The sequence below is a fragment of the Pithys albifrons genome, chromosome 7 (assembly GCF_047495875.1).
Source record: "Pithys albifrons albifrons isolate INPA30051 chromosome 7, PitAlb_v1, whole genome shotgun sequence".
Lineage (NCBI taxonomy): Eukaryota > Metazoa > Chordata > Aves > Passeriformes > Thamnophilidae > Pithys > Pithys albifrons.
The window spans coordinates 3,753,303-3,778,203 of record NC_092464.1 but is presented as its reverse complement, the minus strand read 5'-3'; the positions used below and the strand labels follow the sequence as shown (position 1 = coordinate 3,778,203).

At 46.6% G+C, this 24,901-nt stretch overlaps 1 protein-coding gene across 2 annotated transcripts in view; it reads left to right on the top strand.

Annotated features, from left to right (window-relative positions):
* The first annotated feature begins 15,232 nt into the window (after positions 1-15,232).
* The window catches only part of VIPR1 (vasoactive intestinal peptide receptor 1), a 114,222-nt gene continuing 104,553 nt past the window's right edge, over positions 15,233-24,901 (top strand). For both annotated transcript variants that reach the window (XR_011698244.1, XM_071559932.1), the window contains exon 1: positions 15,233-15,486. Coding sequence is in view for 1 of the 2 variants with exons in the window: in XM_071559932.1 (XP_071416033.1) it covers positions 15,400-15,486 (87 nt within the window). In the remaining variant the exon portion in view is untranslated. The remainder of the gene's footprint in view (positions 15,487-24,901) is intronic.

The following is a 24,901-nucleotide window of genomic DNA, read 5'->3' as shown; positions in this document are numbered from 1 at the left end:
CTGACATTCCTCCTCCCAAATGAGCATGTAATTAAACATTCTTTCTGCATTTTGGTAATTTCAGTCAGCTTCAAGCCTTAGGGCTACATTCTGAAGTGGAAGATTGATTTTTGCAGGGGTTTTGATGAAAAACTGCCTGTAGTTTCAAAACTGATTCCATTTCTGAGTGAGATTCATCCCCCTCACGATTCCAGTGGGTTCACTGGAGATGGATGTGAATTAAATGTGACTCTCATAAATCTCCACATGTAGTAAATGGTCCTGCACAGCTGCAGGACCTGTGGCTTTGGACACATCCACAACCAAAGGTGTTTCAGCCTGAAATTAGTTTGCTATTAGGGGACATGTGGGGGCTTTGCAGGTGGTTTTCTCTGCTCACAACCACGAGTCAGTTGTCAGAATGGACTGAGAGCAGCCCTGAGCAGGATTTGGGGGTGTTGGTGGCAAGCTCAGAAATGGCCATTCACAGCCCAGAATGCCAGATGAATTCTGGGGCTGCATCAAGAGTGCCCAGCAAGCTGAGGGAGGGGATTCTCCCTCTCTTCTCCACTCTCATGAGACTCCACCTGCAGTCCTGCATCCAACTCTGGGGACTCCAACATAGGAAGGATGTGAAGTTTCTGCAGCAAGTCCAGAGGAGACCACAGAGATGCTCCAAGGGCTGGAGCTGCTCTGGAGACAGGCTGGGAGAGCTGGAGAAGAGAAGGCTCTTTGGAGACCTTAGAGCCCCTTCCAGTGTCTAAAGGATCTCCAACAGATCTGGAGAGGGACTTGGGACAAGGGGATGCAGTGATGGGACAAGGGGGAATGGCTTTAAACTGAAAAAAGGCAGGTTTAGATTAGAATTTAGGATGAAATTCTTCCATATGAGAGTGGGCAGGCCCTGGCACAGGGTGTCCAAAGAAGCTGTGGCTGCCCATAGAATGCCTGGAAGTGTTCAAGGCCAGGTTGGATGGGGCTTGGAGCAACCTGGGCTAGTGGAAGGTGTCCCTGCCCATGGCAGGGGGTGGAACAAGATGGGCTTTAAGGTCCCTTCCAACCCAAACCATTCTGGGATTCTACAATCACAGCTGTTTGGAAATGGCAAACAAAACACACTTCAAATCCAAACAGAGGTTTCTAAATCATTGGCAGAAAAACCAGATACGGAATAAGAAGAAAACTAATCACATCATTGTGGTGATGTGCCCAAGTTAATTACTTTATTAATAATTAATTACAGGAGCAGCATGCTTCCCTCATGTTTTCATGGCATCCTAAAGGCCTGATCTCCTTACCAGCTCCCAAAATAGCCTTGGAGAGTGGACATAAACCTGCACTTGCAAGGAGAGTCTCAACTTGGGCGTGTTGGCCAGTCAAGGAACATCATGGTCCAATCAAACCAGAACCATCCCCTGGGAATTGGTTCAGCTCACTATGTAAAAATAATTCCACTTTGTGGGAATGGAATCTGTGCCCCTTAAAGTCTGCCCAGGCTTGGAGCTTGGGTTCTGCTTTGGATTCATTTCTCATCCCGCTGGTGTGAGCTTTCCCTGGTACCTCCACTGCAATCAATCTTCTTGTCTGCTGATGGAGCTTCTCACTGTGGCCCACTCAGGAATAATTGCCTGAGGAGATAAATGGGATGCTGATTAGACACAGCTTTTGGATGCTCTCCCTTCTACTCCAGGCAATGTTTTCCTTCAACCGCCTTCCATGCAAATACAAAGGACTTGGAATGTTCTGCAATGCTGGAGCTCATCCTGGTGGCATTTCCTGGCCAGCACTCCCAGATGGGCCACAGGGATAGTTTGTTAGCCAGAAATCAAGCCCTGAGCAGACACTTCTTGTTGAACAACAGACCTGGAAGTCTCTCAGGGATATTCAGAGTATTTTGCCACACAGAGCTCCCTGCAGTGCACACAAAGGACACCAGACTGAAAATAAAAGCTGCTTCGAGTTCTCCATGGCATATCTATGCAAATATTATCCCTGATAGCAGATATATGGGAAAGAGGATCATGAGGACATAGTATGGCAAGGTTTTATGGCTTAGCCTCTATAAATATCCTTCAGTTTGCCTCCACAGTATGATTATTAACACACCCTGACTAGGTAAGAGAAGGAATTTTTCAAACCTTCTAAAGAAAATGATGTATTTTTTTTTCTATCTGGCTCTATTTTAACCTCTTTTTAAACAATTAATAAATGGAGAATTCTTGACAGGCTTTGGAAATCACTGGAACATAAAGGGTTACACTGATACAGCTACAGTTTGGGAGATAATTTTTCATTTTTAATTACATTTCAAATCAAAACACGCTCCTCTGTTTCCCAACTCAAAGTAGAAGTCAGTCCAAGCAAATAATTTCAGCTCAGATTGTTATTGTCTGTATAACCATTGCATTTACCAGCTTTATGGATTGAGCAAATAAGCCCAAAATCTGACCAAACTCAAGGGAGGAAAAAAATGTCAGTTTGCTGAACCAGCTGAAAAACGGCACCAGTTCTGAACCCCTCAACAACACAGTGCCTGGGAGCATTTCAACATCAAGATTTCCATTCAGGCCACAATTTCAATGCCTGAAGTGACCAAAAATGTGTCCAAAACCAGAGCATGGGACACATCAGAAGGAGACATCTCTTAGATGAGAGCATTGCCAAGGGCAAAGGGGTCTGGAAAAGCAGGTCCCACCTGTGCCTTCTGTTGTCCTAATCACACAAACCCCTGAATCCCAGGGAGGTTTGTCACCCAACTTTAGACATTTGCAGTCTGGGATTCTACACCTGAACTTGCCAACCCTGAGCTGTGTTACTGTTGAGGGACTGGGGTTTTTTGATGGGGATTTGTCTCACTTGTTTCAGCTGTTTACATCAGGATGATCTACATCCTTCGGTGCCTGGAAGTGACTAAACTCTCAGGAATTGTCAAAAGCCTGAGGAGACAAATTAACACCTGCAACGTGATACTTCACAGCTCAAGAACAACAACCACCACAATTTGGGAAATCCACGATTCTGACATGGTGCCCAACCAGAAAAGCACAGATGTGTTGCAGATCCTGGAGATCCTGCACCGTGTTTGCCACACTCACACGGCTGGGATGGAGAATCTCAAACAACATTGCCTTTTGCCCGTGTTTAAGCAAACAAATTCCACCCAGAAAGCCCAACAAAGGGGTTGTATAAGGGAGCAAGGCTCTCTTTTTATATGCAGAAGACACAGCGGCCCCAGTAAAGTCAGAAGATTATCTGTAGATGCAGAGTGGGGTGTGCTGTGATAGCACTTCTCTGTTTACAGGGAGTGTGTTTGCTTTTGGGGCCACAGTTAGAGAGACACATGTAAATACTGCCTGTCATTCCAGGGCTCTTTTGCTGTCCAGGAACAGCTCAAGCCTTGCACAGCATGGAGAGCACAGGAGGTGTGGAACACATGCAAAGCTGAGCTCTGTCACCTTGACCACCCTCGAGGGTCTCACCATGCAGAGATTCCCTGGAGATGGATGTGGTGGGTGGGACTGATACTTCCTTGCAGTGAAATTCATCCTGCTGGGATGAGTGTTACTTCATCCAGCAAAGCCCCAGCTCCATGGCCACAACAAGGACTCCAGCAAGGAGGAAAGGCAGTTATCAGAGAGGTAAAACTCATAGAATAGAGTCATAGAGACAATTGGGTTGGAAAAGACCTCAGAGATCATCAAGTCCAACCCTTGGTCCAACTCCAGTCCCTTTACCAGATCATGGCACTCAGTGCCACGGCCAAGCTCAGTTGAAAAACCTCCAGGGATGGGGAATCCACCCCTTCTCTGGGCAGCCCATTCCAATCCCTGAGCACTCTCTCTGCAAAGAAGTTTTTTCTGATCTCCAACTTCAATTTCCCCTGGCAGAGCTTGAGCCCATCGTGCCCCCTTGTCCTATTGCTGAGTGCCTGGGAGAAGAGACCAACCCCCACCTGGCCAGAACTTCCCTTCAGGCAGTTCCAGACAGTGCTGAGGTCACCTCTGAGCCTCCTCTTCTCCAGGCTGAACACCCCCAGCTCCCTCAGCCTCTCCCCACAGCACTTGTGCTCCAGTCCCTTCTCCAGCCTCGTTGCTCTTCTCTGGACCCACCTTGTTGCCATCACTCCTCCCTGAGCTGAAGCAAATTTCACCCTTCTGCTCTGAGGACTCAAACCCAGCCATACCCCTTGAAAAGAGTTTTCCACACCCCATGGAATGTTCTGACAGCAGAGACATGATGGGACACAGCCACTATTGGTATCTCATCCCTAATATGATGTTTGACCCTTGTCTGGGCCCAGCTGGTTACTCTGATATACAGCCCTAATTATCTACTCTGGGACACTATTCAGCCTGCTCAGGAAAGCCCTGGCCAAGTCCTCAAACTGGAACTAGTTTAGATAAACACCTGGCTTTAAGCACTAACTCCAACCCCCTCAACTTCAATAGGATTTGAGTAACTGAAATTTAGACCAAGTTTATGGATTTTTCTCCTGATTGTGGATAATTTCTTAAAGCGAAGCCTTAGCTGATTATAACTCCCACTTAAGAGATTCCTTGTTAGCTTTACATTGTTCAAAATGATTATTTTCTTTCTTTTAAGCAAGCTGGGAGACTGAATTTCCTTTTGGACTTGATTGCAGTCTGATACTCCATAGTCATCCTTGCTATTCACATTAACAGAGAACCTTGGTTTGACCTGGCCATGGATAAATGGTAAAATCAAGACATCTTTAGATTTGCAAACTGTCTCTGCACATCTGATGCTGTGTCCTGTGGCCTCCACCCCTACAGCTGGAAGACTCTGGTGGGAAGTGGCTGCAGGAGGTTTCCAGAGCCGGGTGCATCATCCATCAGATATGCCTGGAACACACACACGTAAACAACCAAAAACTGGTGAGCTGCACTTCAACAAGATGGGGATGACTCACTGAACAGTGAGCACAACCCACTCACCTCCCCAGGCTGGGGGAGACATGGCACAGCTGCCTTGGAGTGCACCCTCAGAGAGCTGGGGCCAGCTCAGAGGGGAAAGGTACTGGAAGTTTTCTAGCCCAGCTGCTCTTGGCCTTGGGGGCTTTCATGTGCAAAACACATCCATCACCCCCCCAGTTTCTCCTGGGAATCTTGCAGGGAATGCCTGGAGATGGCAGGATCCTTGTGAGGTCAGAAGTATTTGCTTGAAAAGGTCAATCCCACATCTCACCTGTGACCAAAAAATTGGCTACCTGAGAATAAAAATTCCCTTAATCATATCCATGAGTGCTTGATGCCAATCTCCAAGTCTGCATTAGGATATTTATCCCTTTGCCAGCCACATGCAGCCCAGTTCCCAGGTTATCTCCAGAGATAAACCAGCACAGAGATGCCACTCCCACAAGCTGTGGATTGCTCTTTGCTGTTCCATGCCAAAGTACTTGTTTGCTGACCCAAAAGTGAGTGACTCAGAGAGCCCATCAAACAGGAGGAACTGCTCTGCTCTGGAGGCTTTCCAAGCCAAGAGGTGACCACAGAAGAGAAGACACTGTAAGAACACAGAGGGCTGAGTGTAAACAGAGAGATAAGGTGGCATTTAGGGAGAAGATTGATGTTACAAATGCCAAGGGTCATATTTTCTGTTACAGCAAATAAAACTTCACTGAACCCTGGTGAACTTCACTGGGGCTGTGCCAGGCCTTTGATACATGAGAAGGGAGTTCAAGGCAGCACCTGGGAGGCACAATCCAGTACCAAACTCTTCTGCCCTTCAGAAAGGTCAGTCACCCCTCGTGGAATCCCTTCCAGAGACACCAGGTGACAGAGGAGACATCAGCACAGATCCTCCATGTCAGGAAAGCTTAATTAATGCAACACCATTAAGTCCAAAGCACTGGAGCCTGAGGCTCCACATCCCTCAACATATTGAGTTGTGTTTAGCTCTCCATGGGAAGCAGGTCTTTATGTGCCTGATATTTTCTAAATAACTACAGCAGAATCCACAGTTCAAAAATCCTTTTCCTTGGAAAAGCAAGTGGAGGGTCACAATTCACAGGCATCAAAGTAACACCACACACTTTAAATCTTTCAGTGTCATGCACCTCTTCATACAGAAAAATGAGAGTGGAGCATTTCTGGAATGTCTTTATATCATTGGCATAAATAGGCAGGAACCACGGAAAATCAGTTGTTTGCAATCTGGTTGTATCTAACAAGATTTAGTCTGGATTAGGAGAGGGTTTCCCTGTTTTGTGCAGTCAGTCTGCAAGATTGTGGGCATGAAAGTATTTTTTTTTGCTTACAAAGAAAAAAACGAGTTGTCTGAGAAGGAAAAAAAAAAAAAGAAACACACTAAAATTATCTGGAAAATTTCATTTATGTGAGACAAATTCTTCCTAGACAGCATTAACTCAGGAGAATAAACTGTCATTTCTTATTCCCCCCAGAAATGGAGTTTTATTTTTCATGTGTGTTGAAGGGGCTTAGAACATAACACTTCTCTCCATTAGCAGATGTAATGTTTTGCTGACATATAGTGAGGATGCTTCATTTGCCTGCACAAATATGTCCTGGAGGCAGCAGATATATAAGGAATGCATCAGGCAAGGGAACCAAATGAGCAGCATCACCCCTGGGATATTCATCAGCTCAACCCAGAGAAATGAACTGCAGCAGCCAGCAAGTCTTTCTTTAAACCTGATTCAGAGCAAGAAGGGCTGGAGGAAGAACTCCCAACCTTCAGACCTGCTTGGATTCTTTCTTTCCAAGTCATACCTGAGTGAAAAGGGACAAGCAGGACTGTTCTCATTTCTTTGCTGCAAGGAGGATTTTGCCTGGGAGGTTTGAGCTGGAAATGAGGGATATCCCAGCTAAACAAGCAGCAGATAAATCAACAGCCTTGCAAGGGGTGGTCACTGACAGCCAAAGCAAAACCAGGCAGGGGCAGAAATTCATTCCTTACAGTGACATTGGTTTGTTTGGGGTGTGAGAGAACGAGCTCCTGGGGGAGCCTCAGACAGGCAGATACTTCACATGAACCACTCAGAGAGTCTCTGATGGATTTTTTTTTCCTTTGGAAACAACCAGATTTCATAGATCCATGACAGTCAGCCAGCAAGCTCCTCCCTGAGCTGCTAACAAACCCCTCAGTTTGGGGTTCCCTCTCCCTGTCATCCATCACTGTGCCTGAGCCTCAGGCTCCAGGAAAAGCCCAGGATTTCCCTTCTGTGCCCGCTGTGTGCCCACAGGCAGCCTGGCACTGCCAGGATACGCCGGCACGGTCTGGGCATGTGGCAGGGCTGGCCAGGAGCCAGCCAAGGTCCTGCTCCTGTGGGAGCTGCTGGCTTGGACACAGCTGACAAGACCAAGGCTGTTGTCTGCTGAGATGAAAGAGCTCCCTCCCTGCGTGCAAAAGAGGCAGCTTGAGTTTGCTGCTCATTTGGGAAGAGAAGTGGAAAATGAAAAAGAAGAAAAATCACAGGAAATTCTGTGTCTGATCCCAGAATCCCAGGATCACAGAATATGCTGTGCTGGAAGGGACTAGCAAGGATCATTGAGTCCAACTCTTGGCCTTGCACAGGACCATCCCCAAGAGTCACACCCTGTGCCCCAGAGTGTCATCCAAATGCTCCTGGAGCTCTGGCAGCCTTGGGGCTGTACCCACTGCCCTGGGCAGCCTGTTCAGTGCCCACCACCCTCTGGGGGAAGAACCTCTTTCTAATAACCAACCTAACCCTGCCCTGGCACAGCTCCAGTCCATTCCCTGGGTGCTGTCCCTGGTCACCACAGAGCAGAGATCAGTGCCTGCCCTTCCTCTGCCCCTCCTAAGGAAGTTGTACCTGCAGTGATGTCTCCCCTCAGTCTCCCCTTCTCCAGCTGAACACACCAAGTGCTCTCAGTGCCCTCACTCAGCTTCCCCTCAAGGGCCTTCACCATCCTCATTACCCTTCTTTGGACCCAGAGACTGTCCTGGTGTATGTCCAGTGCTTTGGACTCCAGTTGGACCTTTCCTTATGCTGGAGTTGGTCTTAGAAAAGAGAAAGTGGTAACTCAGCCCAGCAGGTGTAAAAAATGAGACAGTGCTCCACAGTGTGGTCAAAAATGCTCTGTTGGCCACTGACTTTGGCTCTCCACCTTCTTCCCAGGGTCTGACCAGTCACAGATCAGAGGCTACTGCCCCCCAGGGCTCTGTCAGAACCCTCAGGGCTCCAGCACCCACATAAACCAGCTGGATGGACCACACAGATCTTCATTCACAGCATGAAGTCAATGAGGATGCTGATTTTTGAAATGCTGTCTCTCTATACTTTCATTCTTGCTGAGATGAATGTGGCAGTTCCAGATTCTCAAAATTAGTTTCAGGCTCCCAGTAAACTTAGGCACACCCAGTCTCAGAGGTTTTGGAGATTTTGCCCATGGCTGGTGAAGCCAAAGGTGGATAAAAGCTAGGACTGTGGAGAACCATAGAATTATAGAATATTGGAATTGTGTAGTTTGGAAAAGACCTTTCAGATCATTCAGTCCAAGCATTAATCCAGACCTGCCAAGTCCACCACTAAACCACATCCCTAAGTGCCATTAGCAAGTCAAAGCAGACACCTTGAGAAGAGCCCTGAATTTCTTACTCAGTATTGCACTTGCCAGTTTATTCCTTACAATATTTACCTACAAAATGTATTAGTGAGCCTAGAAATTCCTCTTTTCCTCTGGCAAAGTCTTAAAAACAGTTCATTCTCTTACCAACAGAGGTTTCCATCACCCAGTCAGAAACTGGGGGTTGATCCATGGGCACCAGTGGCAAACACTGTCTGCAGAGAGCAGTTCTGATGCCTTTGCCCTGCTGTGTAAAATGTTCCATTTCCTGCCTCCTCCACAAAAGCATCAGCTGTGTCACATCCTCTAATGATAAGGTGGAGGCTTTATCTCCCTCTGCACAGCGTCGTGTTTCATCCCAAGCTTTCAGCTTGTGGAAGCTCTGGCGTCAATCCCTCAGTTGGTTTCCCTGTTCCATGTGCCTTCTGCTGCCCCACAGCTCCTGGGGAGTGGTCAAGGACACGGACAGCTCTAAATAACGAGGCTAAAATGTTTCTTCACAGTGGCCACAACGTGGGAGGAAATTCACCTTCCCTGGGCACCCTTTGGCTTAAGAAATGAGGTTGCAGAGATGCTGAAACTCAGTGGATCTGCTTTGTGCCCCCATGGCAGGCACTGTCCTCAGTTCCTCTTCTCTGCTCCTTGGCTCTGCAGAGCTCTGAGCAGAGAGCAGGCAGAGGCAGGCGCCGTTTCCTCAGTGCCTTCAGCACGTCGCGTACCCTGGAGCAGTTTTACAATGTTCCCGGTGTAAATAGTGCCGCTTTAATAATGCATGGGCTTTACTCCCCTGAACTCCCTCCAGTTCCAGCAGATCGCCCTCTTGAGTTCAGGGAAAGTTCTTGCTTGTTTGCCTGTTAGCACAAGATTTTAGGTTCGTTCTTCCTGAGCCCCAAGAGTTTCTGTTGTGCTGCTCAAACATAAATAAGATTATTTTTAAAAATTATTGGAAGAAAACTGTTACATCCAAGTCCTTCATGAGTGGACAGTCTCTGTGGAGATGTCATAGGAATTGCAAAGCTTATTTTTCCTGCTCCCAGTGGCTTTGATTGTGTGAAAATAAATGTTGAGTATTATGAAGCAATTAATCCTTAGCTCTCCTGGGAGTTTGGTAGGTAATTATTGCTATCTTTAGTTTACAGACTGAGGTGAACATCAGGAATTGGGTAATTTGTCCTTGTCCCAGAGACCAAGGACAAGATTGTAACCTGCTTGTATCAGGTAGATCCTTTTAATTGAAATATTCCCCTCCTGCTCTTCAGATGTTTCATGTTCTGCACTGACACATCCACCCCTGCTGCCTTCAGAGCTTTATGAGGGTATGTCATTAAGCAGGTGGAGATTTCTAGAACTTCTCCACTGGAAAACTGTTGAGCACAGCTGGTGGTAGAAAGGGGAGAAGGTCTGAGATTTCAGCCCTGCTGGACTGTGATCAACTTGCTTCAGTATCTGCACACCATACTGAAGAAGGAGACTTAAACCACAGGAAACCACTGAGTGTTTATGCTTCATTTTGCAAATAATGAAGTCCTGGAGGTGGATGTAATTGTCCTGTTTGCAAAACACCCCAGCCAATGTTTTCCTGCCTCTAATCCCAATGCAAATAATCCATGGAAATGTATTTCGCCCTTTGTTTATGGAATGTGATGCTATTGCAGCATTCAAATAAAGTCACCAAAGGGGAAAGCAGAACAGATGCATTGTGGTGGCTTTGGAGAGAAAGCTAAATGGGGAACATAACCCCAAGGGCACAGAGCAGCAAATCCAGCCTTCAGCAAACCACCACATGAATCAGCTCTCAAATATTGTCCTTCTAGACACTTGCTGTTATTAGTCTTTGTATTTCTGATTGCCAGGGGCAGAGAGGCAAAGAACACAGGCAGGAAACAACCCAGTTGCTTTTATTCACCTCTGCTATTGGTCTCCATCAAAATTTCTTCCTTTTGTGTGCTGTTTTCCCCAGCAGCACTCAGAGAGATAAACCATTTCACGAGGGATGTCTCAGCACCAATGCTGATTATCTTTAAGGAAAATGGTTAAATAAAGGTAATGAATTAAGGCAGCCACAAAGATGCTCTAGCACAAGACAGTGAGCACTGAACTAACTGTGCTGCTCCTGATGTGAAGAAGAATTAGATCAAGGCTTGCTTGAATTGCTCATGACTGAGATTAGGGCAAAACCGCCTTCTACTCTGCAACAGCAATTTATTAGCAGAGAACCTGTTCAATATCAGGCAGCTGCCACCCTGCCAACCTCACATCACAGTCCTGAAGCTTAGCAAAGGCTTTGGGAGAGAGATGGCACCTGGAAACACGATGGGGGGAGCCCCAACCTCCCAAAAGCACAGCAAAATGGGAGCTGGACTGCAGCACAGTTGGATGGAAAGTGAAGCAAATGAGCAAAATCTCCCACAATCTCAGTGATTTACACAGAGATAGGCTCAAAACAACCATTCTTTGGGGGAAAATATGCCTTGGTATGGGAATACCTGAGTAAGTCAGCTTAATATTTGGGAATGTTCCTGTTCCCACCCACTCAAGGCAAAAAATGAAGGTTTAAATCACGAACATCATTGTGCCACACCAAAAAAAACCCACAGTGCACCAACGTTTTGAGTACTTCTGGCTCCCATTCTTGTTTGTAAGTGGGTAAACAGGGACAAGAACAGGTATAGAACAGGACAAAAACTATGCCAAAGGCATGGCAGGTGTGGGACTCCAGAGAGTGTGGGGCTTTATGGCCTGCAAAAAAAAAAGGGACTGATACAAAATCTTCAGCCTCATGGAGAAGGGAATTTGTGTTCACTGACACTGGCAGTGTAAGATTTGGGGGCATGGGATGAAATGAGCAGGAGAGGTGGGTTTGAATCAAGCAAGAAGACTTCTCCTGACACTGTGGAATTCATTTGCTGCCTTGTGAGAAATTATCAGATTTTTTTTAGAGAGTTGTGTGAAGTCAGCGCAGAATTGATGAGGCTGGTTGAGAAAAACATGAGCTGGGCCCCTCTCTTATCTTGCACCTGGCTCAGGCAAGGACTAACTCTGGGATGTGAAGCAGAGGTCTCACAGCCCACTGTTGTTTCAGTGAGGCCCAGAACAGCACCCACACCTCTGTGCCAGCCATCAGCTTCACTCCCCTCCACTGGGCATAACACCCTTGTTATAAATCTGGTCCTCTCAGGAGATAAGGATGCTGCAAAGGTTCTCTGGAGAAGGTCAGGCAGCCTTCACTGCAGCCTTGGCAGGTGGAGGAGGACCAAAGGATTTGTTTTACCTGTTGTATCAATTGTAAATTCTACCTGCAAGTAGCCAAGACCCTCATTAAGCCCTATTTGCATATTAACTTTCACACCCCTAAGGATGCAAATGAAGAGAAGACAGGACATGCCTTACAGGTGTGACCACAGTCACCAAAACCCATCTATAACACAGGATTGTTCCACCCCTTTGAGAAGGGACAAAAATTACAGTACAAAAGAAGAGGGGTTTGAGGAAAATAGATGGAGAAGGAAAAAGGAGAGAGGGAAAACAGCTCTGTTTGCTCAGGAGGAGTCAGTGGACTGTTCTCTCCTCCTCCCCTGAATGGACTGATTTAAAATCATAGAAACATAGAATTGATTGGGTTGGAAAAGACCTTTGAGATCATCAAGTCCCACCCTTGGTCCAACTCCAGTCCCTTTACCAGATCATGGCACTCAGTGCCACGGCCAAGTTCAGCTGAAAAACCTCCAGGGATGGGGAATCCACCCCCTCTCTGGGCAGCCCATTCCAATCCCTGAGCACTCTCTCTGCAAAGAATTTCTTTCTGATCTCCAACTTCAATTTCCCCTGGCAGAGCTTGAGCCCGTCGTGCCCCCTTGTCCTATTGCTGAGTGCCTAGTGAGTTTTGAGCCTTCAACTCTGTTGGAGCAGATTTAGGAATATTTATATATATTTATATATATATGATAGATCTCAGTTACTATACTTTCTGTCACACCATGTATTAACACTCTGCAATTAGTGCATTTATCACTGAAACCCCCGAAGCTGCTTTCCTGTTGCTTTAATAAACCCTACAGTCTGGGAATGTGGACCATGAAGATTCTCATTGAACTCTGTCAGACCAAGACTATTGGATCAGTAAATCACACTGTTTGTGACTCTGTGATCACACAGGTTCTTATTGAACCAGATTTAGAATGTTGAAACCAAACTATTTGTGAATCTGTGCTTGGGAAGGTTCTTATCAGACACGGCCAGACCTCAGTGCTGGGTTGGTTAAAATCAAGAATTAAGCCCATCTTGCATCCAACCCCTCTGATCTCTGAGGCTCAGCTGGATCACAAGGGGCTTTATTTTCTGCCAAATTTCCATCCCCATAACACAATATACCTACAGGACCTTTGACAAGCTGCACCTTCACCCAGCACAGTCCACAGGGCAAAAGGTACCTCTGGAAAGTGTTTCAGACTTTTCCTGTAAAATCACTGTCAGGAGGAGACCAAAAACCTTCAGATTTCCTCTCTGCAAAGAAACTAAAGAGCAGCATCTGCCAATACTTTTGCTCCTTCCACCCTCCCCTCTGAACTCTGTTTGTTTGAGTGTTCAGCCTGCATGAAAAAAATGAAATAAGGAAACACAGAGGGGTTATTATTAATATTATTAGTGGGGAGATGCAGTGACCAGCTAATTGGCCACGCCCCTGTCACTTTACCATCCAAACTGAGCTTTATATAACTTTGCTGCATGTTCAAATTGTTATACAACTAATTGATGTAATTAACATCTTTTTACACTGGCAATTATAAGCCATGATCAGGCCCACAATGGGAAATGAGGGACAGGACTTGTATTTTTCATATATCAAATGCAAAAGAAAAGGGAGAAAAGTCTTTCCAATATCAACAAACCCACAAATCTTTCCATACAAGTGAGAAAAAAAGATACTGAACTGTTTTTTTCTCACCATTTGCAGGTTATCTTTAAGAAGTGGATGATTTAGTGGTTTGTTAACAAGAGCTAAAGACTGGACATAACTTTAGGATTTTAACCATTAAGCCTTTTCCCTAAAAATGGCAGATTTCTTGGTTGTGTCAGTAAGTTGAACAGCCTGGAATCAGGGAGTTGTCTCCAGGGCCTCCCAAATATGAGGATCTTGTTTTCTTTCCTTGGCAGGTGGTTTACAAGACAACAAATCCATCCATCTGTTTGAGCTTGAAAATGTAGCAGAGTTGGGGATAAAGGAACAGCAAGGAGGATTTTTTTTCTTATTAGTTTATATTTTTCTTATTAGTACCTTTATTCATAGGATTTGTTTGGGGTTTCATGTTAGAGCAAGTGTCTATCTGTGGTTTCCCTTGAGCTGAAAGGAGCATTGGCTTTACCATTAAATTAAATGTTCCACATGGTGCTGGAGAGGGGAAAGATTTCTACATGTGCATTAAAAATGAAGGTCAATCTGGTCTTGAGCTGTTCTTCCAAACTGAGAAATCCAGAAATACCAGGTCACTGACCTGCTGCATGGAACTGGTTTGTTTTGGTTTTTTTTGCTGGGGAGAAGGGCAAGGAAAGCACACAGAGATCACTGAATCAGGCTGGGATTTGCAAATTTTGGTCCACTTAACCCCTTCTTACCATGCAGCTCTTTCAGAGGAAGCCAAAAGCCCCAAGCACCCATTCCTTTCCTTTCCCACCAGTGCTGGGGAACATTCCCAGCCCAGCTCAACCCAATATGCTCATGGAAATACTGGGACATCTCCTGTGCCTCCAAGTGCCACCCCTGCTAACAGGGCCATGTCCCATCACCCTCCTCAGTGTCCCTCAGGGCTGAACCCAGCAGGGACCTCCAGGCTCTGCCAAGAGGTGAGAGGTTTTTGCACTACAGGCTGTGCATCTGCAATCTCCTCACTCTGGAGCTGCAGGAATCCCAGTGGGAAAATGGAAAATCAAGCTTTGCTCATGTCCTCAGCCTTGGTTTCTCTCCAACTTATTGATAGGTTTAAAAAATTGCAAACAAAAATAAAAATGTGAAAAAATAACAATTAATAAAGTAAGTGAATAGAGAGAGAGAAAGAGAGAGAGAAAAAAAAAGAAAAAAGAAAAAAGAAAAAAGAAAAAAGAAAAAAGAAAAAAGAAAAAAGAAAAAAGAAAAAAAAAAAGAAGAAGGAGGAAGAAAAAGGAGTAAATAGGTGAAAATTGAGTAAAAGGGGGAAATGGGGGGAACAATGAAAAAGGGACAGAAGGGTGGGAAAAAGAAAGATGGAAACAGGAAAACAGAATAAAAAAGAGGGAGGAAAAGGGGAAATAGTGAAAAGGAAATGTGGGAAATAGGAGAAAAAGGGGGAGGAGACAGAGAAAAGGGGAGAAGAGAAATAAAGGGGGAAAAGGGAAATAAAGGGGGAAAAGGAGAGAATGGAAAAAGAGAAATGGAAAAATTAAAAGGGAAGAAGAGAGGGAGAAGGGAAAGAGAAAAGAAAGGAAGAGTAAAGAAGGAAAACAGGAGGGGTGGAAAAAAAGATAAGGGGGGGAGGAGTCAAAAGAAGGGTAAAATAATAAAGGGCTAAAGAAACCGGGGAAAAAAGAAAGGGGAAGGAAGGAAAGGGGTGCAATAGGGGAGAAGAAAGAGGGAAAGGAGCAGCGGTCCCGCTGTCCCCCCGGGCACGGCCGTACCTGGGGCGGGCGGGGGGCGGTGCCGGGCCCGCCCCGCGCAGGAGGCGGCGGGGGCGGTGCGGGAGCTGTGCGGGCTCGGAGCCGGGGCTGCCTCCTCCTCTCTTCTCCCTCCTCCTCCTCTCCCTCCGTGCCCGCTGGATGCGCCCAGCCCGGCGCCGGGAGAGCGGAGCGCTGCCCTCCGCCGCTCCGCCGGGACGCGGCCAGGATGGGCAATGCCAGGATGGGCAGTGCCAGGATGGGCAATGCGGTGCTGGGCATCGCGGTGCCTCTGCTCGGCTGCCTCCTGTCCGCGGTGAGTGAGCGACGGGACCTGCGCTCGGCTGGGCGGGCAAACTTCGGGCAACTTCGGGAGCGCAGGTGGATCCGTTCGTTTCCCCATCCCGCGACAGTCCAGGTGTTTTCCAGTCTAGGGAATAGAAGTCAGTTCGCTTTGCTTTTATTCAGGTGAGAGTCCTCTTCTGGCGTGAGAGGCTCTTGGCAGCCCTTTGGGATTTTAGCTGCTTATTTCACAACTGGCTCGTGGTTTCCTCGCCGTTCAGGTTTGCAGCGCGGCTTTCGGTTTGCTGTGGTTTCTGTTCAGGCTGAACATGATTCCAGGCAAAGCTCCCCTGCCCCAAAACTGGGGATAACGGGATGAGGTTTTCCCAGTGGCGATTCGGCGACAGGACAGGGGGGCTCCGGGGTTGGACCTTTTCCAGCCGCCCGCGGAAAGTTCCGCGAAGTGGATGCACCGCGGAAGGAACGAGCGAAAACCGGGAGCCAGGGATGTGATTTCTGGCTGGCGTGTCCCTTCTGGGTATGATTTCCACGCTTGCAGGTCCCTGGTTGGGGCAGTGCAGTTTCTCCCCCGCCGCAGATGGTTCGTAGGTCGGTGCGGGATGAGCAGACGGGGCTGTTTCTCCTGGCGGTGTGTCTGTCTGTACGCACACATAGACACACAGACACACAGACAGACACGTGTGTCAGAAGCTGTTTCTCTGTGCCAGCAGTGCAGGCACAGGGCAGGGAGTCTGCACAATTCTCTTTCTGAGCCACCTGGTCTAATGGAAGGTGTCCCTGCCCACGGCAGGGGGTTGGAACTGGATGATCTTTATGAACCCTTCCAAACCCTTCTGAGATTCTGTGGTTTCACCAAAGCTTTGTTCTTGAGGTTTCTTTCCTTGCAGCATTTGATTTCTAGTGAGTTTGTTTGTAACTGAGCAGGCTGGGCTGGGAGGGAGGTTGGGTGCTGGCTGTGGCTGAGTTTCCTTCTTATCTCTAACCTACTCTTGTTTTCTCTCTGGAAGGTGAGGTTCCCTCACCAGCACCGTGTTGGGTTGGTTGATGTTTCCCACTGGAACTGGCTTATGCCGTGGGTACTTTGTTGCAAGTCACTTCTGTTTGCTCTGCTGGGCTGGTGGCAGTAGCTCTGGTTACAGAATCATCACACCCTGGGTTGGAGGGATCTCAGGGATCATCTTCCATTGCCTTTGCCATGGGTGGGGACACCTTCCAGGTAATCAGGTTGCTCAGAGCTCCATCCAACGTGACCTTAAAGCAGAGTCAGACCAACCAAGCCGAGCCTCAGATAGCGGAAGTTAACCCAGATATGTCACTTCATCCCTCACCTCCCCTTTCCTCTACCCTTTCTTCTCCAATTGTCCCTAAAGAAATGAGACAAATTAACTTATTTCAGTTTTTTTTTGGCTGTCACTATAAGCCACCCAGCCATCTGCATTGCCAAAGACTTTTTTTGGTGGAAGAACAGGCTGTGAAAATGGATTAAAGTATTAAAAAAAATGATCAGGCAATTTGTTCTTGGAATTCTACAGAGTTTGCTTTAGGGAAAATAGAAAATAGCTGATGTCCAGGGTTGGAGCTGGGGAATGGAAAAGGGGACAGCATTCCCATCAGCTGCTGGAGTTGCTCCAGCTCTTAATTCCATTGAAACCCATGGCAAAAATCCCATTTCTTTAAAGATTGTTGGCATGAAGAGATCCTCTGGGGCCAGATCCTGCAGAGGGGGAGGTCGCACATCTGCTGAAGTTCAGCGTGCAAGGGGTGACAGGATTGAGCTCTTGGGTCCATCATTGCTGTCAATGAACACAAACCCCTTAAGCTTTAGACCAACACAAGGCACAGACTGGGTGCAATCCTGAGGCTGGTTGCTTTTCAACCTTTTACTCTGTTGTTGTATTAATGTTCCTGGGATCTGGTTCCTACTGGTGGGTTAAAAAGATTCGCATGCTCCTTATCAGCACCGATCTGCAAGGTGACTGAAGTGCCTCAATGCTTGAGAAAACCCCCCCTCTGTTTTGTTTTTCTGCTCAAACCTGCGATTTTGTGCTCATTTTTAAAGCAAAAGGAGCTCTGCTATCGTGACAACCTGGCTCTGGGAGCTGTGATGGCTCAGAAAAGTTTTGGGGTTTTGAGAGGTTTTTCCCTTATAATTTATGGTGCTGATTTTTATTGCTGCGTCCTTGGGAAAACTGCACGATTGGCTGATCAACAGGTTCAGTGCAGTAAAACTGTTGCAGCCATGTGGTTCCTAATTGCTGTTATAAACTTTCACCCCAGCCTCTCAAGATCTCCAAGTGTGGAAAAAGGGAATTGGGCAAATCTCATTTGCTGTAGTTCATCAGGCCACGCTCACCAGAGCTGCCTCCTGCCCTGGGCAGCTTTGAACAGCTGGAAGAAAAGGGCTAAAGTTGGTGTAGAGGGCATGGTGTAAATGCACAATAATCCCTTTTAGGTTCTTGTGTGTCTCTTGGCCTTTTTAATGGTGCATTTAAGATAATTTGGCCTGAAGAGATACAAACTGGACACTTCTTTTTTCAGTGTGTGTCTAGAAAATGAGATGTAGTTAATTGAAGGAGTTGGTGGATTCCAGGTGCTTGTAGACTACAAGCTCCTTGAATTCTCCAAATCTGCCCAGCTGGTGTAATTTGTGCTTTTCTTCAGACTTCTACTCTGCTCCAGCCATGAAATGGATTTGTGGTGGAAAAGAATAAAAAACTCAGATCTGATCCTTCGTCAGTCTGAGTCTGAGTGCTGGAAATGGGACCACTGTGAAAAATTGGTTAAATTTAAGCTCACAGGACAACCATTTCAGCTGTGTCTGTATCTCTTTTCCTCCTGTCATTGATTGAGAACCTGGGAAGTGAGATAAATATATTAAAAAAAAAAATGACTGGTTTTGATGAAAGGACTCACTGGAATCCTCAAGCCTAGTTCTTGTATCCAGCACAAAGATCCTTCAGCAGTAACAACATGTGTTTGACAAAGGCCTGGCCACCAAACCTCAGTGTACCATTGGGGGTGTGATTTATTAAATTTATACTTGTATAAATGCATGACTGACTTTATTCAGAAGAACCAGTTGCCCAACCCTCTGCCTGGGTAGCTCTGAAAGTCTCATCTCTATAAAGCTGAAAGTTTCCAGAGGACTTCTATAATCAGCAATACATGTATTGTAGAAACTCTTATTTAGGGCATAACAAATCAAAATTGAAAAATAGCCAAAAAAAAATCAGTGTCTGCAGAAAAAAACCTGCCATGTGGAATATTTCAGGCTGTTTCCAGCAGTGTGTTACTCCAGCCCACCAGTGTGTCAGCAGGGGGATTCACACCATCGTTATCACATCCTCCCTGCAGCCAAGAGGTTTGTCTCCTGCAGGAAAACTCCGGAGAACCAGAGAGGATGGGAAGTGTGATGTGTTTTAAAGGGAGATAAGCCTTTGAAAAAAAAAAGGGATATTTGCCAAACATTCAGCATCAGGATGGATGCAGGTGGGACCATGGACAGAGAACGCTGCCTGGCTTGTGAATTTGGGTGGGGAGGTGCATTCCCCCCTTGTTCCAGCACTTTTAAAATAGTCTGGATCAAACTCCTCCTTGTTGTGGTATCAGCAGTGATGGGAGAGCCCGAGGGCTGCACCCCATGGAAATGCAGGTTGGGATGTGCTGTGTGTTGTGCTGAGTCTTTCCAGGGATGGCTTGTGGGGCTGCCCTGACATTTTCTTCTTGCTTTCATTGTTTCCCAGTGGGGTGGCTTTGCTGAGTGGTTATTTATCCCTTCTCCTTTGGCTTTCCAAGAAGGGGCCATGGCATTTGGTGGATGCAAAGGAAGAGGATGCTCTGCACATTTGGCAACTGGGATGGAAGTGATGGGACCATGTGGTGGAAGGGCTGTTTTGGCTCTCCAGAGGCACCAACTGTGAGGCTGCCTTGGAAATGGCCAACAGACAGAGTCAGTATTAATTTTCAGAGGGGAAAAATAATAATAATAAAAAAGGATAGCAGCTTTTTCCCTTTGCCAGATGGTCCTCAGCAGAAACGACTGGAAAGACTGGGAGCTTGTCAAAATCAATCTTCCACATCAGATGCTGGCTCAGTCTGGAAGGACTGGAAGTTACCTGGTGTTTCAGCTACACTGTAGGCACAAATCATTTTTGAAGATGGAGAACAGAGGAAAGAGGGACAGGAATATCTCTGTGTTCAGCATCAAGTGTCCTGTTTATTGGCAGCCTGAGGAAGGGCACCAGACACTGTGTAGATCAATGAGACCCAAGATATGATGATCTTTTTTTTTTTTTCAAGTCAGAACTGAGCACACTTAGAGGGGATTTGTCCCTCTCTGTATGGCATCAAATTCAGGAACAGGGTCAAATTGTCTGTGCAGAATAAAAACTGTCCTCAGGTTCTGATGGGGAGCAGGACTCAGCTTGGGTTTGGAACACAGTAGGTTACGTCCTGCCCTCGGACCATGCCAGCCCCAGTGTGGCAGTGCCAATTCATGGCTGTGAATGGGATCTCTGCTGCATCACACCAGCTCCATGGGGATGGGGATGTGGTTTTCTAATGCCTGGGAGAGGCTGTGGGATCAAATATAGGCCCGTTCTCTGCTCTCATCAACTTTCTCTCTTCCTTATTGGAAAAAAGAGAAAAGTCCTTCGCAAGAACGAAAATCTGGGAAACACAGTCAAGAGGAACCTTCAGTTCTGGGCCAAACCCACAAATAGAATGGGGTGGAGATGCCTTGAGGTCCCAGAGCAGGAGAGGCTGCAGTTCTGGCCCCTCAGGTGGGATGAAGAGCATGGATGAACACACAGGCAGGCTCGGCAGGTCTGTTCCATGGCACTGGTTTGTCCCCTGCCCTGTGATGCCAGGCAGGGTTTCCTCTGAGTGCTGAGTGTTTGCTCTGTTACTGCTCCCTCCCTTCCATACTCCCAGATGTTTTCCAGAAGTCACAAGCTCTCACAGCTTCATCTGAGAGCCAAGAGGGGAGATGCTTTTGCCTCTGAAAATGAGATCCCAGAGGACTGCAGTGGAAGAAAACTCAGACCTTTTGTTTTTGAGGTATGAGAGGGCCAGGGATGTGATTCCAGCCATCAGACTGGCCTCCCTCCAGAGCTCACACAGCTACTGCCACAGCAGGGAGGTCCTGTCCGTGGCTGGGAAGGCTGTTCACCAGCTGAGCAGTCTCCTTGTCACCATTCCCATTTGGAGCAGCCCCACAGCATGCCTGGCTCTGTGCCTGACCACCAGGGATTGCTCTGGGATGATTCATCACCCTGGGCACAAGCCTCACCTTTCACATTACAAGACCCATGATGAAAGGAGAGTTCATTCATTAGCACTCAGAAAGTGCCCTGGGGAATGGTTGGAGGACGAGATGGGCTCCCCAAAGCCACTGTCAGCTGGATGTTCCCTGCATCATTGTACAACCCCTTTATTTGGCAACCAGACTTCTAGAAAACCTTAAATAAAACACCAGATTGCCTTCTGATAAGGATGTTAAGGCAGTACCAACATGTTCTATCCTGAAACTTCAGCTTTATTAGGAACATCTACTGGCTCTAGCTTTGCTGCAAATCACTTCTAAACAGCTTAGCCTCATGCATAAACCCTAATGAGGGAAGAGCTATATTAGCAAGAGCACTTATGTTTAATAATTGCCAATCTGCACAAACATAAATAGCCCCTGTGAACACGGCCTGACCTGCTGGCAGGGAGCAGGTGAGGTGAAGAGGCAGAAGCAGCTGTGATACTTCCTTGCTGTTGCAGTCCTTGCCTCTGACATTCTTGCTGCCACTCATGGGGATGCAGATGTGGTGCCCTGAAGTCAGTGCAGCCCTGGTAGGAAGTTGGTGTAGGTGACATCAGCACTCAGCTCAGTAATTTCTGGATGGTTGGTTTGTTAAGTGAATTTAAGGAGGTTTTCCTGTGCAGGGATGTGTGATGTGGGTTGCTTAGGGCTGGAAAGCCCATATTAGTGCTGCTTTACTGGCAGTTTATTGGGCCAGATTTTATCTACAGCACTAACTGTTAGAGATATATATGGTATTTCCAGGGCTTAAAGAGCTATTCCTGTACAGGAATTTTAGAGACTCTGATGTACTTTACATTAACAAAGTCACTTTTCCAGTCAGCTGTAACAGGGGGCATTAAGAGCCTTAAACTCCTCCATTAGTCACATTAGGTGGATTTCTCAGCCCCAGGGCAGTCACTGCCCATCCATTGCACTGTTGGGAGGTGGAGACTTACACTTCTCTCTTTGGCATTTCAGTTGGAGTGTTACAACTGAATGGGGATTATTTTCTAATTCAGCATCGAATTGGGATTCTTTTGTGGTGCATTTCACTGGTGAGCTGGACAAGCAGGGTTGGTGATGTTTTGATAAGCTTTTCTGGTTGTCATGGCTTGGCTCTGTTGGTTTGCATTGATTTAAAGTGGAGAAGAGACCAAATGAATTGAATGTGGAGACTATTTGCTGAACCACCACCTCCATGATCCCTTTATTCCCTTTCCAGCAGGAATGTTCCTGCTCCTACAGCTGGGAGGCTGAGTATGAGCTCCACAGGTTTGGTTTTTTTTTCTCTCCTCATCTCTGTCATCTCATCAAGAGGGAAGGAAAAAAAAATCTATTTAAATACAATTCTTGTCTGGAGGGGAAAATATCAATACTTCATGTCTCCTTTCTAAAGCTGAAATCTATTGGGTGTCTTTTAAAATTATGTTTCTTTGAGACTCCAGCCTTGATTCTGTGTTTAACAGATGTCTCAATTAATACCTGATGATCTGTACCATCACAACCAACAACTGAGCAGTGAAATGTCACTGGCAATCCCAGCTCTCCAGCCTGAGGATTCCTTGCAGATGGGATTCCCTGGCAGATGAGGGCACCTACCTTGGCATTTCTCTGTGGGTGTCAGTGTGTGCCCCAGCTGTGGTCAGCAGTGCTGGCAGGTTTGGTGCTGCTGCTCCCACTCAGGCACCATCATCCCTTTCCAGGGATCCCTTTGCACCCTGCAGGTGCTCTGTTATTTGCCAGCCCCACATGGAGACCCTGCCCATGGAATGAGATCATCTTTAAGGTCCTTTTCAAGCCAAACCATTCTGGGATTCTCTGACTCTGATGCTGTGAGCATTGAAAATAAAGTATCTGAGATGGCACCACGTGCCTTGTTGTGCTCCTTTCTGAGCCCTCACTGACTATACAGTGGCAGTTCAATCATTAGGTAGACTTCAGATCTTAAGCTGCAAGTTGCATCCGTCCCCAGGTTTCTAATGTTGTGTAAGAAGGGAAAAAAGGAAGGAAATTTGTTCCATGCTGAGCTTTTCCCTGCAGTCTGATTTTTCATTATCCCAAAGCAGCTTTTATTTCATCTCTCCTAAGTGGCTGCTCAAACTTTGAGGGACATCCCTTGGCAAGGCAGGAAGGAAATGAAATGGAATATGCTGAATGTGATGACTTCCCCACAAAAAAAAAAAAAAAAGGAATCCATAACAATTCTGCACATTTGCAGCAAAATGAGAAGCTGGCAGTCAGCATTTTCATGTACTCAACTTGGAAAGGGCCCAGAATCCAAACCCTGCTGGAGATTGTACCTCTTTCACCTTTATTTTGCTGTGGTCACATCCAACTCTGATTTTAAGTGAATGTAGTGATTATTTTTATAGCTTCTTTCACATTTATCCATTTGTCAGGGGAGAAGGGAACCCCTTTGGAATGTTCACCTCATTTCTGGCCATGTGGGATGTATGTACTTGCTTTATATTTAATTATTTTTTAAAGTCACCTTTCACAGCCCTCAGGAGTTTCTTGAGCAGAGATCAAAAACCCTGTGCCCTGACAGATGTGATTTCTCACAGAGGGAGAGAAGGAATGGAATCTTTCCCAGGACCATTCAGCTCTTGCTGGAAGGAAAACCACCCAGCCAAGGTGCTGCAGCAGTGCTGGCTCCTGTGGTTCATGTATCCCCCTGCTAAAGCCACTTCATCCTCCTCACCATCAGTGGCTGAGCTCAGTCCTGAGCTCTGCCCAGTATTCCTTGGCTGTTTTTCTCCCTGTATTTTGGGACAACTCAGCAAGGAATGCAAAGGGATGTCGGTGCTTTCTCGCCCCTGTTGAGCTGTAACAGGTGCTGGAGCTCCACAGAGGGGTGATGGAGCCCCTCTGCCAGCCTTGCCCTGGCTGGACATCCTTTGGGAATCCCTCCCTGGGAATGTCACAGGGATTTCCTATTGCCCCGGGGTCATTTCAAAGCCAGGTGCAAAACAGCCAACACTTGTTCCCTTCCAAGTCTGCAGCCATCTATTTGGTTATTTTTCATTTTCATCCTGGCTGTTAAGAATAATTAGGCTTTCCCAGCCCTTTTCCACAGTAGAAACAGCCTTTTTGCCTGACCCACTCAGAGGCAGAGCAAAATGCTGCTGCTGAGGCAGTTCCCAGCTTTACAGGGCACCAAAAGAGGCCAAACGTGAAGAGTTATTGATGTGCCCAAGTGTCGACTGCTGAGCTGAGTTGCATTTTTGGAGGGGAATGACATTAAATTCAGCTTTAGAGCCATGTGGGTCTCAGCTCTGCTGTGCACTTAATTCCAGCAATGATTCCTTCCAAAGAATTTCCTCCCCCTTTCTGCTTTGCTCTGCTCCCTGACTCTCCTTGTACAGCTGCTTTTTTTGCACATTTTCTCCGTGCAACTCCTTTTCCACCTGCTGGAGATGCTGCTTTGTACTCGGGGCACGGGATTTCTTGTTCTTTCATCCTCTCCAAACAGTTCCCTTTGCAGCAGTTTCTGGCAAAATTCAACTTTGTTCCTGCTTGGCCTGCTCTCTGCTCCCTTTCCTGGGAATTCGTGCAGCAATCGGAATATCAAAGGCTTATCTTTGGGCTGTTTGTGTACAATGCAGATGAGGAAAGGTTTTATCAAGAGAAATAACAGCATTTATTGGAGCAATTGAAATATATATATTTTGTTGATATGGTAATATATACTTGCAGGCATGGCAATGCTTGCTGAGGTCTGGAAGAGAAACAGAGCTGAGTAGGCATTGCTCTGGTTTAGCTTGAAGGTGTTTCTCAGTGGCACAACATGAAATAAAGGCCTGTTGGTTGTGGAGAGTGTCTTGTTGCCAAACCATCACTCTCATCTTGCTGTGCTACAGACCTACAGTGTAACCTGAAAGGCAAGATCACAGGTTAACAATTAGAACATCAGAACCCTCAAACTCTGTGTAGACATTGATTTTTATGACACCCACAGCTTCCCTCAAGTCTCCTTGCTGTCACAGAGGTGATAACTCTTGCCTGTCCCTGCAGTCTCACAAAAGACTGAGGGTTCCACCTCCTCAACTAAAGTGATTTATTTGCTCTGCAGGTGCTAATTACCCTTTATTTTTTTCCCTGTAATTAGCAGACTTGACTAAACTTAGAAGAGAATTTC